The sequence below is a fragment of the Beta vulgaris genome, chromosome 4, assembly GCF_026745355.1.
Source record: "Beta vulgaris subsp. vulgaris cultivar EL10 chromosome 4, EL10.2, whole genome shotgun sequence".
In the NCBI taxonomy this organism is placed as follows: Eukaryota; Viridiplantae; Streptophyta; class Magnoliopsida; order Caryophyllales; family Amaranthaceae; genus Beta; species Beta vulgaris.
In genome coordinates, this window is record NC_079205.1 from 53351962 (window position 1) to 53366121 (window position 14160).

Sequence of the window (14160 nt, forward strand, 5' to 3'; positions counted from 1 at the left end):
CTTCCTTCCTATCATCCTCCCCAACTTCATCACAATCTCGTTCAATATGTCCTATTACACCACAAACGTAACAAAAAGTAGGGAGCCGTTCATATTTAATTTCAACTGGAACCACTGTCCCACAACTATTGAGTATACGTTGGATGCGTCGTAATGGCTTAGTGATATCCACAATAATTCGAGCCCTAGCAAAAGTATCCCAGAGGATGCCATCCGCATCCACCTCCACAACTTCCCCGAGGCTGCGCCAATTTTGCGAATATGGTTTACTGATCTTGAGTCAAGGGGTAGATTATAAAATCTAACCCAAAACGGACATCGATTAAGTGCTATATCTGAAGGTTGCACGCCTCCTTCAATCTCATTCAACACAACTAAATTTTGATCAAAAGTCCAGGGTCTACCCTCCATGATCTTCTTTTTATCCCGCAAAGTAGGAAATTGGACTACAAAAAGGCCATGTTCGATCGATCGAAATAAAGCATCTTTCGATATTGCCCAAATTTGGTTCATAGTCCGCTTAAACGCCTCAAAATTATACGGTCTCACAGTCATAATTTTACCTACCACAGCCAATCCAATACTGGGATCGACAAGTCCTTCATGATTATCATCAAAAGCCACAATCTGTTCCTCCTCTTCTGCTATTTTTAGATTCGACCAACGATTCAGGATGTCTTCTGCCATTAGCTCCTATCGAAAACGAGCCCTCGATAGGGACAATTGGCTCACAACCAGAGACAAATCGCTCGCAAATCAAGACTACACACTCAAACCCTAGCAAGCGGCTAGAGGGAGACTTTTTTGGATGTGTGGTTAAACTTTGAATAATATTCTCTCTTCTAAAAAAAAAAAAAGAGTTAAGTTTTAGTTCAGCAAAATTGAGTGATTAAACAGAAATAAGTTAAGTTTAGCAAAATAAAATCTAGCCAAGCAACACTAAGTTGACAACGAAAACAGAGCCTAAAAAATGTGGTGAAATCAATGAAAGATGATTACAAATAGAGATTATTATAGTGACTAAGTAGAAAAAAGAGACCAAATCTAATACTTCCTCCGTTCCATTTTAAATGAAACGTTTGCTTTTTCACGCAACCCAACGCGCTTCTTTAGTCATTAATATCTTTAGTTGTGTAAACGTAAAAAATATAAAAAAGTTATAATTTGATAGTATACATCGAGACGAATCTAATAAGATCCCACTTGACTATGTTTTTCTTTATATAATAGCGATAAATTGATTAGTAAATAGTGTCATTTCATCCAATGTTTCATTTAAAACAGAACGGAGGAAGTATTGGTCTTCTCGACCATGAAATAAAATGTGGTTATGGCCTATATTTTTTATAAGCAAAAATTTCAAAGATTATGAAAGTACTTACCCTCTTATAAAATCATACTCACGATTTACATCATTACAAAAATTCAAATTGTCATAACACGTGAGAAAACATGAAGCGCTTCGTCACTTAGAAATTACTGTAAGAAAAATATATAGTTAAACATCACATGTTACGTTCAAAATTAATTTAAATTTGAGGAGTGGACCACTAACCATCAACCCATTAACCATCAACTATAACAGTTTTTTCACATTTTCTCTCTCCCCCTAAAAGTTCATAACCGCGCACGTTCCCCTGCTTCATGCAGTTGCAGCTCACTCTTCACCTCCTCTCCTCTCTCTCTCTCTTTCTCTCTCTACAAATCTCAAACCTAACTACATTCTCTGACAAACGGTAAACTCATAACAACAATTCTGAATTCCACATTTCTATTGAACAATTCAGAAATTTCGAACCTAAAATCTCAGACATGAAGCGAAAGATTGCTGAACTAGCTACTGCTACTACTGTGGCTGCTGAATTTTCGACGAAGAATCAGCGATCGAAGATTCCTCGACGAAAACGAGCTCACATTTCTCCAATTCTCTGCAATTTCACCGTTTCAAATGCTTCACTGAAGCTTAATCTCTCTGTCAATTCAAATTGCGATGAAGTCTCTTGCAATACCACGCTCGAATCAGCTGTTCTGCCTCCAAACGCGGCGTTTAACAGAGAAAATGAAGTGATTCAGAAGCTGCAGAAGAAGGAAGTTGCTCAAATCTCAGTGTCGGAGAATTCATGTGTTGAATCCTGCTCTGTTGTTGCAGCTGAAGCAGAGTCCAAGCGAAACAGCGTTGTTCAAACGGAATTCTCCACGGTTTTACAATCTCCGACGAATACGACCACTACTGTTGAGCAGAAAAACTCCGGCGATTTTGTCGTCGGAAACATCAGCTCTGATTTGGCTTGCACTGAGAATTTCTCATACGACGATTACGAGGTTTCATCCGCAACGAATTACTCGGATCTTTTTTCCGGTTATGGAGAATCAGAATTCGAGGATTTCACCGATGAATACACTCCTTCAATGTGGTTGAATTCCGGCAGCCAATTCTCTGAAAAATCCGGCGATGATTCCACTCCTTCTCCTTGTTTCTCTCTCTTCAAGGAATTTTATCAACAGTTCTTAACAATGAGCTCTAATTCTCCTGATTATGAAGTTTCATCTCTCTTCGATGATCAGTATTCTGATGAACTTGCTGTGAGTTTATTAATTCAATTCAATTGATTACTTAATGTCACAATCTGTTTAGTATTTTGATTATTTTGTGATCAATTGTGTGTTTGTTTGTAGTATTGGAGATTTGAAGGCGAGGAAGATGAAGAGAGCTACAGAAGGTTGAGAAGTAGAGAGAGAAATCAAGCGGTGAAGGTGAAAGATTATGTTGAAGAATATGATTTTGCCACTGATTACGGAGGATTAATCGTTGAGCAACGGCTACTGATGGTTAATTGGATTATCGAGGTGAGTTATTTCGTTTCGAAACGCCATTGTTGAAGCTTCAATTTCTTCTAGTTTACTTCTCTACTTTTAGACATCAGCATAAGTTGTTTCCAGTATTTTCATTTTACGTTTTTTGGACAACTGGAATTCTGTAACTGTTTTTAGAGAGAAAATTCGGTGTGGCACGAATATGATTACAGTATACATTTGAGAATTTGGCAAATGATACGTTGCCACATAAAGCAAATTAATCCTCGTGTTTTTTTTTTTAAATAAAATAATATTTTCTGAAGGTGTAGCTTCAGAATCAAGCTACTGTTACACGAGTTTTCGCGTATGGCACTGGTACACGAGTTGTGCGCACAAGTCACGTGCTTAACTAGATTCCTCTCCGCCATTTTTTTTTTTTAAAAATTGATTTTCTTTTGGCAAATGTAAATCTGCAATTTTATAGTATGTCCTGTTATTCTAGTTATTTCAAATCAAATATCAGATTATCAGCCAAAAAGAAGAGAAAGGGTTCAATTTCACCTGTTCTTGTTTAGGAGTGATCCAACTTAATATTTCCCCGTAAAACGGATTCTGTATACTTCCACGAACACATCTTATCTACACAATATTAGAACTCCCAATGTGATATGAATCCCCCTAAAAGTTCCTCTTGCATTCAGCATTCCTACATGTCAGATCAAATATTAGAAATTATAAAACTATTATATGAGGGACTAGAGACTTAGAGAGTGTAAAAGAACTTTCGTGGAATGCATATCAAGAAATTCCCTACATAGTTAGTCAATTACTTTAGTTTGTAAATGTCAAATGAGGATGAGAGCGCTATTTTATATCAAGGTATTACACTATATGATCTTGGGGAGTATTATTAAGTGGTAATGCTACAAACTACAAAGGGGTTATATAGTGGCGGATCTAGAAATAATACTTTAGTGAGTTTAAAGACAATTTGATAAATTTTACTGTAGTTAAGTGGTCAAATTTTAAGAACAAATTGAAAAATCAAAAATTTTATAAAATAAAATTTCCATTTTTCATAATCAAGTGGGGTCAAGGGACCCCACTTGGTTTAATGTGGCTCCGCCACTAGTTATAAGGATAATTTTGCTAACGAAATTGCGTACATCTAGCCCTCTTGAAGCCAAGCATTGTTGTAGTGGATTGATGATTTTGATCTTGGTTTCTAATTTTGTGATTATCCTCATGAAAGGTGTTAAATTATATATTTATTTCGATCATTGTGCATGTTCTCACTATATATATATGATACATTTACACAAGACTTTGGTAGCTAACAAGAATAAGAGAATGCCTTGAAGACTTGAACATTCTGTGAATTTGATCTCTTTCTTAACAGAAATTTCTACCAACAGCCTTTTATTTCCTTACACTTGTGCCTCATATTACTTAGCTATAGCAAGTCACTTATAGTTGTTGCTATAGAAAAAATTATCTTCCTGTTGTCTGATTTATCTCTTTGGCTTGCATGACTTTTTATGGTTAATTGACTGCAATCTATTCTTTGAACGGATAGTTGTCCAGGAAAAAGGATCTCCAGAATGAAACCATGTTCCTTAGTGTGCGTCTCCTTGATCGATTTCTGAGCAAGGGAATGTTTACAAGTAGGAAGAACCTACAACTACTTGGCATAGCCTGCCTGACCTTGGCCATGAGAATTGAAGAGAATCAACCTTACAACAGGTGGTAATTGATGAATTCATCTTCCATTTCTTTGTTTATTCACATTGTACGATGACTTGATGTATGAACTATCATCCCTTCATGTTTAGTTCTTCTATTTATGACCGCTGTATTATTGGAGGTTCACGAGAAGTATATGAGTCATAGCCTTCTAGGTCAATGTCATTTCAGACTCATAGTGATGATAGTTCGGGTATGGCAACACAACATGACTTATACTTCTTTCTTCTTATATAATTTCACTAGTATACTCAACTGGAGTTTCCTAGCGTGTTAGACTTAGTAAATACATTGTGTGCTGCTTCTTGCTGGTCTCCTCGTAGTATTATTTTATCAACTAGTAGCTCTCTATTTGCCACTAAGGTTGAAAAAGAGATTTTCTTCTTAACAGGGTTTTCTGAATTTGACTAATAAAGATCTGTTTTGATTTTCAGTGTTCGACAAAAGTCTTTCTATGTGGAAAGCAATGTGTACAGCAGATATGAAGTAGTAGCTATGGAATGGGTAGTGCAAGAGGTCCTTAAGTTTCACTGTGTCTCGCCAACAATTTACAACTTCATGTGGTACATACAGCACTCTCATATTAACATAATCCTATATTAGATGCATTTCAATAATTAAAAGAAAATGAAAAGAGAACATTTGAAGTTGGACTGTGTATGATTTGTTGAATCCCTTATGTTTCTAGATTTTTTGCTGATAACCTATTCAAAATCTCAGGTTTTATCTAAAAGCTGCGACAGCTGATGAAAGGATGCAAAGAAAGGCCAAGTATTTGGCAGGTCTATCACTGCTTGACCATAATCATCTAAGATATTGGCCCTCAACTGTGGCAGCAGCTTTAGTAATCCTTGTTTCCCTGGCCACAAGTCGAGATGAATCCAGCCTTCGGGTCATGGAGGTATCTTAAATTTCATTAAAAATTTACATAGTCTCTTGAATTAATATTTTTTGGAGTACATTCTTGTTTAGACATTGATCATGTTGCTGCGCGAGACTGTGATAACATTTTCTGCTAATTACAGTGCATCAATTCTGTGTACACTTGCTCTTCCTGTACGATCTATGATTTATAGTTATTGCTAGTTTCCCTTTTTACCTGTTGAGTATTTCTTGAGGTGTTCATACCCCCTCATTCAATCTGTTCTGGTCTCGTCCTTGCTAAGGCTTGAAACTTTAGTACTTAAGTCCTAGGCTCCGTTTGGTAGGGCGTAAAACATTTTCAGTGTAAAATAATTTTCATGGAAAACAATTTACAATGGAAAACACAATTCCAAAATTAGTTTTCCGTTGTTTGGTTCGATGTAAGAAAAAGATGAAATGAAAGGAAAATGAAAGAGAAAGTAAGGAGGTAGTGAGAGGAGTGTACAAGAGAGATAAGGAAAATAGTTTTCCCTTCATTTTGAAAGGAAAATGGTTTTCCATCATTGGGAGAGTAATTTTACCCCAAGAGAAAATGGTTTTACACTCTTTTGCCAACCAAACAATGTAAAACTGAAAATAGAGGAAAACAGTTTTCCGAGAAAACGTTTTACACCCTACCAAACGGAGCCCTAATCCTGCTTCCATAGGCGGACATGTCTTCGAGATACTTTCATTTAGCAACAATTGATTTGGACTTTAGGTTTAGAAGCATGCTATTTGAAATTTAGTAAGACACTGCACTCAATGCTTCAAAAAACAAAAATAAGAAGATTGTGTTCCACACCCGAATTCATGCCTAGCAAAGTTTCTAGACTAAATTTTTCAATTGTCTAATGCCGATGTCAATCTTCTGCAGGCTCATGTCAGAACAAAAGTTGATGATCTACCTGAATGCGTCAAGGTATCAAATAGACTTCCATAATCCAATATTCCAAATCATTCATCAAAGGAGAAAAAGAGAAAATTTTAAATTTTGAGTGGTGCACTTTTCTAAATCAAATATTCTGCTTTTGAGATACCATCATAAGAAACAATTCATTTAGACTGTTTGTCTGAATCTTTTTTGACAGAGCTTGGAGTGGTTGGTTAAGTATGCTTGGTAAATAAAAAGTCCAACAGTATATGAGAGATTGTGATCCTCAACACAACACAATTGCACAACACATGAAGATGCAAAAAATACAAAATTCTTCAAGTATATAAACACTTGTGACTTGTTCTTATTTCTGTACATGGCCCCAATTTTTTGTGAAGTCTGCCTATGTCTCATAAGAAGAGGAAAAAGTGACGTAGCGAAAGCGCCTGCAAATTGAATATTCTCAGCGTTGAGGTCCAGAAGAAGCGTTCAGCTTCTATGACAGACTTTGCAAAGCAAATATTCGCGTTCATAATAGGACCTCGTCTACAACACTTATTCTGTTTGTTCACCATTTTTTGCAAGTGTGTACAGACTATAGTGATAATACATCATTGTAGAAATTTAAGGTAAAATTTTGCATAGTGCAAACATTAATGATTTGGTTCAGCTTTAGCCAAAGGCATGAAGCTGTTATTGAATTCAGTGGACCAGCAGTGATCATTATTTTAGTCCTTGTAGAACCAATATATTGAACTATTGATTTCTTTTGTGTGTTATACAAAAAATCTAGTAATGAGAACGGATCCTAAGCCATGCGATTGTGAAATTTAGAATTACATGGTACTGTCGATATTACAAGATACATATCTATTCAAATGCCCCCCTCCCATATTACATCTCTTTGTTATGGTGGGAATCACTCCCACACCATCACCATTGGATAGTTTAAATTTTATGGCCATCATCATTCTCATGGCATTAATGTCATTTTCATAAATGCGCATCATTCTCAATTCTATATTGTTTGAGCATTGCATTATCTAAATTCAATTGTTGCGATTCATCTTGTGTCATTAATGACATTATTGAAAATATCTATATCTTATTAAATTCAAAATCTACATTGATTTTGTGATAAAATGATTGAAAACAGACACATAACGCACTATAAAATACTTCGTTTGTTCATTATTTTTCACGTTTATTGATGCATGATTTCAAAGTTGATATTTTATCAATAAGTAAAAATTAAAAAAGTTGATATTAGAAAAATATACATTGAAACGAATCTAATAAGATCTTGCATGACTATGTTTTTTTCCTAAAAGATAAATCACCAAATACAATAAAAGCGTGAGATGTGAACTATAAACACTATGCAAATAGTGCAACTATTTCTAAACGCATAAAGTATTAAAATTATACAAAATGCTTGAGAAATGATGCAAAACACACACCACACTATCAATTGACACAATAATTGAATAATGACATGGAATTTTGAAAATAATAATGATGTCGAAAGTCAATATTTTGACCCGAAATTCCACCTTCGGCATCATTATTGATACGCCTTGCACCAAGGCTAATAGTCTATGATATTCTAGCTACTACTCATGATCCACGCACCAAAATCATAACTTATAATAATACAGTCAATTTTTCCTTAATTTATAATATTATATTACATTATACAAGTTTGAAAACTTACTAGAATCATCTATACACATTACACACATGTCACATGACACATGGGTAGTAATTTGGATTATTTTCCTACAAATATTTTATAAACTTCGATTATATAAAGGAGACTGGAGACGCATAACCCAACGTAGGCGTTTATTTACAACAACAACAAAAACAAAAACAAAGGCCACTATTTCCTTCCTTTTCTGTCTCTCTCTTCTACACATTCACAGTATTTGTCCACTCTCTTTGCCGGGGAAATAGTAAGACAACCCAAAACCCAACGAAATTCCCGGATTCTAAACTTCACCCATCAAATTCTGGTGAAACTACTACTCTTTTGTCTTTAATCTTCATTTTTCATCTTCTTTTTTCGGTACTTTTTTTTTTTCTTCTGAATATATATCGAATTGTAGTTTTTTTTCCCATTATTTGAAATTACTTTGATTCTGCGTTTGTGATCTTACATTGTCATATGTTAATTCTAGTCGTTAGATTTTATTAGGGTTTTCTGGGTTTTTTTTTTTACCTTTGATATTGCTTATGTCATGATGTTCTGCGATTATTTTTATTTTTATTGATTTTTATTTTATGGGGGTGGGGAGGTGTTGGAGGAATAATCTGTGGGTTTGATTTTTTTTATTATTTGATTTTTTGAAAAAAATAATTTTAAGGGTTCTGAGAATTTTTGAAGAAAGGGTTTTGTGTGATTACTTTTTCTTTCTTTTTGGGTAGAGAATTTTTTTTTTGTTTGAGGTGATTGTGTTTGGAACTTTTGAAGCTATTTTGATTGGATTTTTATTAATGTAGTAAAGTTGGATTCCTCTTATTAGGATCAATTTGTTTATTTTTTTTCCTTTTTTTTAATGAATTGGAGATCTTGATGCAGTGTTTTCTGAAGTGCCATAGTAGTTAAGTTGATCAACATCTTAGATATGTAATCCATTCTGTTACTAATTAGCGTAATCCGTGGTTTATCTGATATGTTGCATGTTAATTATCCTGGTTATTGAGTTAATGAGGTTGCTTAGGTTCATGAAATGCGTGGCCTTAACTGCATTATGTTCATATGCTGCCACAATATTTAGAAATTCGAGCATATCCGTCCTCAGAGAGGTTTTATGTGTTGTTTAGCATCAGGGGAAGTGTATTGAGTTTAGTTCTTTGAGGTGAACGATACTAGGACGTTGTGTAAGACTCAAAGGATTAATCTGCTGGTTCTTTTTTCTTTCTGTTGTTATTTTGGAGTTTAATTGCTTTAATCAATCTTATAAATGGAGGTCCCCGTGTAATATCATGTTTTGTTTGTCTATGTGAATAGATAATTTTTCAATTTATGGCGTGGGTTACTGATTTTTATCTCTGCTTGTTGCCTTTTTTTGACGGTTATGGATTAGACGTAAAAGTTTTTAAAATACCAACTGAGTAAATGAATACCTTGGTTTTTCCAGATAGTTTGGCGGTGTTGGTGTGAAGTTGTTAAAAATGGTCACCAGTTTGAGTTTGGAAGATGGATTGATGATATTGGATGAGGCCTTTTTAAGAACAAGGAAGATTATGGAAGGATACCCTAATGTTAAGTTCACTGCAGAGGAGTATCAGAGATTCTATGAGTATCCAGCTTGACTCTTGTTTTAAATTTGTTGCATTAGTTGTTTTCTTTCCTTTATGAATCATTTGATCCTTCACTCTTGGTAGATGTGTTTACCTGCTGTGTGTCCAGAGAGTCTCTTCCGAAAATTCCAGGGTGCTCTATGAACGATATAAGAACGGTTTAGAAGAGTGCGTCAACTCATTGGTAAGAATTATTTGCAGCACATTTGATCCTTGCAGAGAGTTTTGTTATTGTTACTGAAGTTTACGACAAATATAATATTTCTTTGAATGCACATAGGACTATCTTTTCAGCTAATTTTCAAATGTGGAATAGACTAATAGCTACTCATTCGCATGTAATAGACTAATAGCTAATAATGATACTAATGATTCATGTTACCTACCAGTTGTCAGGCTCTCACTGTTGCCAAGAATACGTGCTGTAGAAGAGAGATATCTCTATCTACCTTTTGTGTACTGCCCCGGTGATTGCGTCTATACTAAGACGTGCGATATATTGTTTGCAATAAAGAGTTTCATGTTGCTTGGTGAAATGCTTAGATGATTAACACATTCTAAAATTGCATCACTGCTTTTGTTTTCTGTTGAACTTAACTTTGCAAACAAATAATTGGATTGCAGGAGTTCTGCACCTACTGTAAGTCTAGTTTACATTGTGCTTTAACTGGTTCCTGATGTCATTCCTCAAATATATTTGTTTATGAATTATATATTAAGCGAGGCATGGGTCGAGAAACCACGGCGCGAAAAGAAAAAGCTGTGAGGTGGTTTTATCTGCTACAATATTCTTCTTTAGAAAATAATTTATCTCTTCATCTTCTCATTATTCAGTTATTCACTAATAGAAATTTGTTAGTCAAGATTTGCAGTGGTCTTCCTTATGCTGTTATGCATGATGTTTTTTTTTATAAAATATATAATTAGGTTTTATATGTATGTTGATGCTCTAAGCCATGGTCAAGATTTGACATGAATATTCTCTGACTCATATGCTGTATTTGTGGTTCGAGAACTTATTCCTGTATGTGATGCTTTTCTATTGGCTGCAATCTGTATCCATCTTGTGATGTTTACAATTTTTTTGCTTTATTTTTTTTTTCCCAAGACCAACACTAAATTTGTTATAGGCAAATAAGCTCTCATGACCCAGCTACGAGCCTACGAGGTACAACAGCTTTAGAGATGGCCATAATCTCCCTTTGCATGCATTATGTTTAACAAGCAAACACGTGCAAGTTTTTTCTCTGACAATATGAACAGTCAATACCGAGTCTAATTTAGGAAGATCTAGGCTATTGAGTGTGGTCATTTCTAATATGTCAACCTTCCACTGGAAATGTCTAATGGAGCAACAAAGAGAAAAAGAAAAGGATTCTTGTTCAATCAGTACTAGTTTTTTATGATAACACGTGTACTCATATATACTGTCTGAAATACTTGTTCTTTATCCAAAAGCAGTTTGTGTTTTACTAATGTGTTTGACATTTTTTTATGCCCCTTTTTCTCATGCTCTCAGGTCATTCCGTCATTGGAGAATAAAAATGATGCAGCTCTCTTGATTGAGCTTCTGACAAAGTGGTCTAGCTATCAAGTGATGTGCAGGTGGTTATCTAGATTCTTTAGTTACCTTGATCGTTTCTTTATCCCCCGCACCGGAGCTTTTGGCCTTCTGGAGCTAGCTACTAGATGCTTTCACAATATGGTAAGATATTCTATTTGATGCTTAAGCACTGCTGGCAGTTGTGTTTTCACTGGATAGGGGTCCTTTTTTCCTTTTTCAGACCGATAGCGTCTGTCATCGTGTGATTTACTCAACTTGTTATATTTCAGGTGGATGCAAGGTGTAGTAATCAATTAATTGCTGCTGCATTGTCATTGGTAGGGCGAACTCTTTTATTGCATTGGTTGTTTAGTTGGTCCAAGTACTATCTATATTTGTCCCTAACCCTATCGTGTCATATGTAGATTAATCAGGATCGCAATGGGGAGAAGATTGATAGGAATATGCTCAAGAATGTTGTGGAGTACTTTGGCGTTTCAAAAGCAGTGGGAGAAACCTTGTATGATGATTTTGAAAGGGCCTTACTTTCAACTTGTGCTGCTTCATATTCTCAAATTGCCTCACATGGGCTTCTGCATGATTCATGTGCTGAGTATGCATATAAGGTAGTTACCAAAAGTTCTAGAATCTCAAATTTAATATGTTGTATGACCATTGTTTCTTTCCAAGTTAAACTAGTCGATCCTGGGCTTTTTTTTTTTTGGTGAATTTCAGGTGCAGTGGTGCCTAAATCAGGAAGATGAAAGAGCTTGCCAATTTTTGGATCCATCTTTAAGAGAGAAGCTTCTGCAGGTGCATTTATGTTATAAGATGCATATTCCTTTTTTTATAGCCTTCAGGCATATACAAATATATAATCTAGTATATTTTTTCACTCTGTACATCTATCTTTAAACAGAAACTATAGAGGAAATACCTCACGAATTATCATTGAGGTTTTTTGCTCATACTTAATTTTTCTTGTTCTCATTTTCTTGAAGGTGGTCAAGTCTAGCTTGGTCGATCAGGTTTTCACAAAAGTAGCTGAGAAGCAACAAGCTGAAAGTTATAGCAAGTCAACGGATTTTCAGGTATCCAAATTGCTAAAAAACTGAATGATCAATAAAATCGAAAAAGAAGTTTTAGACAATGACTGCACGAGTAGAACTTGATTTAATACGCACACAGAGGACCCTGTAGAAGGGAATCAATCACTGTTAGCATATAGAGATGCATGGAATCTTGAAAAGCAGTTATGGAGGGAAGAAAATTTTGAAGTCAGTACATATATGAATAGCTGCTAAATTGTGTTAGTTTTGGAACATAACTATGAACCTTATTTGAAATTTATCACCATCTCTTTCCCTCTCCACTAAAACTCATCGATATTCTAACCATTATTCTCGAGTAAAAAGACTTCAAAGAAGTGTGAGTGCAGGCATCTATTTTGGGCCTTTTTAAAATTCTAATCATATTATATTACACATTAGTATGTTTCATTAAGTTAAGAAGTTAAGAATACAAACACGAATCTTTGTTACCAAGATGAACAAGTGTATCCTTGCATGCTATTGAGCTTTCTGAAATAGTTGCTGATGTAATTTGCATTGATGAAAAGTACTACTATGAAACTTCCAAAAGTCCCCCTGATCTGTTGTACGCTTAATTAAAATTTAGAAGTATATGCTTCTTCCATTTTTAATGCAGGTAACACTTGACATATTTACGTCAAAGTTCGACCGTAACACTTCACTTATATGTAGGATCCTGTTAAATTTATTTTTTTCTATTTCCAAAAAATAATGTATTTGCAATAATCAGCACATTACTCTTTTTTAAAAATAGTAAAGGTAGATTATTCATATGACCTGACGTACGTATTTGAATTGTAGGCATCTAAATATGTTCCTGATTTCATGTTATCATGTTGGTATGAATTGTTTCCCTGATCTTTAAAACAGGATTCTAGGTTGAATATCTTGGCATGCTTTCCATAATGAAGCTACAATAATCATACCTTTTGAAAAAAAATTACTCTTTATCTAATTATGATGATTGATTGTGTAGGATCTGCTGTCTAAATGTGCTGACCTTAATCTTCAAGATCCTGGTCCGGATCGAAACTGGAATATGGTGCAGCAGCCTTGATGTCGATCCGAAGTTATAGTGCAAGAGCTTAAGTTATACAGTGATATCACCATTTTTTCATGACTTTGCTCTTCTCAACAATTTATACCTGGAGTAAGAAAATACAGGAGTAGGATTATGTTTCAGGTGCTAGGTAGTTGTTTACTGGCAGGAATCTTGTAGACATCCTGTCACATGTGGATGTATATATAATGTGTTCTTAACTTTTTAAACTCGCTGAGATAGTTAGCATACAGATACAAACAAAAGTTTTAAGGGAGTGTTTGGTTGAGGGTAATCAGGAAAAAAGAAAGTTAATCTTTGACCTCTTTAATGAGTGTTTAGTGGGCATATGTTATTATTTACTTATTCCCACTTTTTTTTTTTTAGAGTTCCTGCACTTTGCTAAAACATCACTCTCCACACCCTTGGGACCTGAATACCGTAACTTCGGTGTTCTCAAGTCTCAACCCTTCACAGCCTACTTGCATCAACACCATTAATCCGCTACTAGACTTAAGCCACCATCTCCAATTATACACCTACCACCGGATTAGGGTCTTGTTCGTTTGGACTTATTTTCAACTTGGTTAGTTTCTTACAGTTTAGTTCAGACACACTCTCATATTCACTTTCTCGCGGTTCAATTTCTTCCGATCCAAAAAAACGGGGCCTAACTAACAGAGACCTATAACCATATCCCAAAATTGAATCCCAACCACCACAATCACTCAAGATAACATACCATATTACATTATTTGTTCCCTTTTATTTGCCCCAATATATTTTTAAGCTATTCTCAAAATTTATACCTATATATATGGTCATAGACTTAGAGACCACCACTTTATTGGCACATATACTC

The 14160-nt window shown here is 35.0% G+C and overlaps 2 protein-coding genes across 3 annotated transcripts; both read left to right on the plus strand.

Annotated features, from left to right (window-relative positions):
* Positions 1–1811: 1811 nt before the first annotated feature.
* On the plus strand, positions 1812–7148 carry LOC104890809 (cyclin-SDS). Its single transcript, XM_010676403.4, has 7 exons — positions 1812–2583; positions 2677–2847; positions 4373–4539; positions 4974–5102; positions 5260–5440; positions 6320–6364; positions 6534–7148. Exons 1-7 carry the CDS (start codon positions 1813–1815, stop codon positions 6564–6566), a joined length of 1497 nt encoding a protein of 498 aa, XP_010674705.1. The 5' UTR covers position 1812; the 3' UTR covers positions 6567–7148.
* Positions 7149–8146: 998 nt separating this feature from the next.
* LOC104890808 (cullin-1) lies at positions 8147–13664 on the plus strand. Of its 2 annotated transcripts, none has more exons than XM_048641759.2 (9): positions 8147–8387; positions 9463–9624; positions 9710–9809; positions 11145–11330; positions 11459–11506; positions 11594–11794; positions 11904–11981; positions 12170–12259; positions 13236–13664. In XM_048641759.2, the coding sequence occupies exons 2-9, from the start codon at positions 9497–9499 to the stop codon at positions 13314–13316; spliced, it is 912 nt and encodes a 303-aa protein (XP_048497716.1). In that variant the 5' UTR covers positions 8147–8387; positions 9463–9496; the 3' UTR covers positions 13317–13664. The 2 variants fall into 2 exon arrangements, with proteins under 2 accessions (XP_048497716.1, XP_010674703.1); XM_010676401.4 differs by having other exon boundaries at positions 8148–8334.
* Positions 13665–14160: the final 496 nt, after the last annotated feature.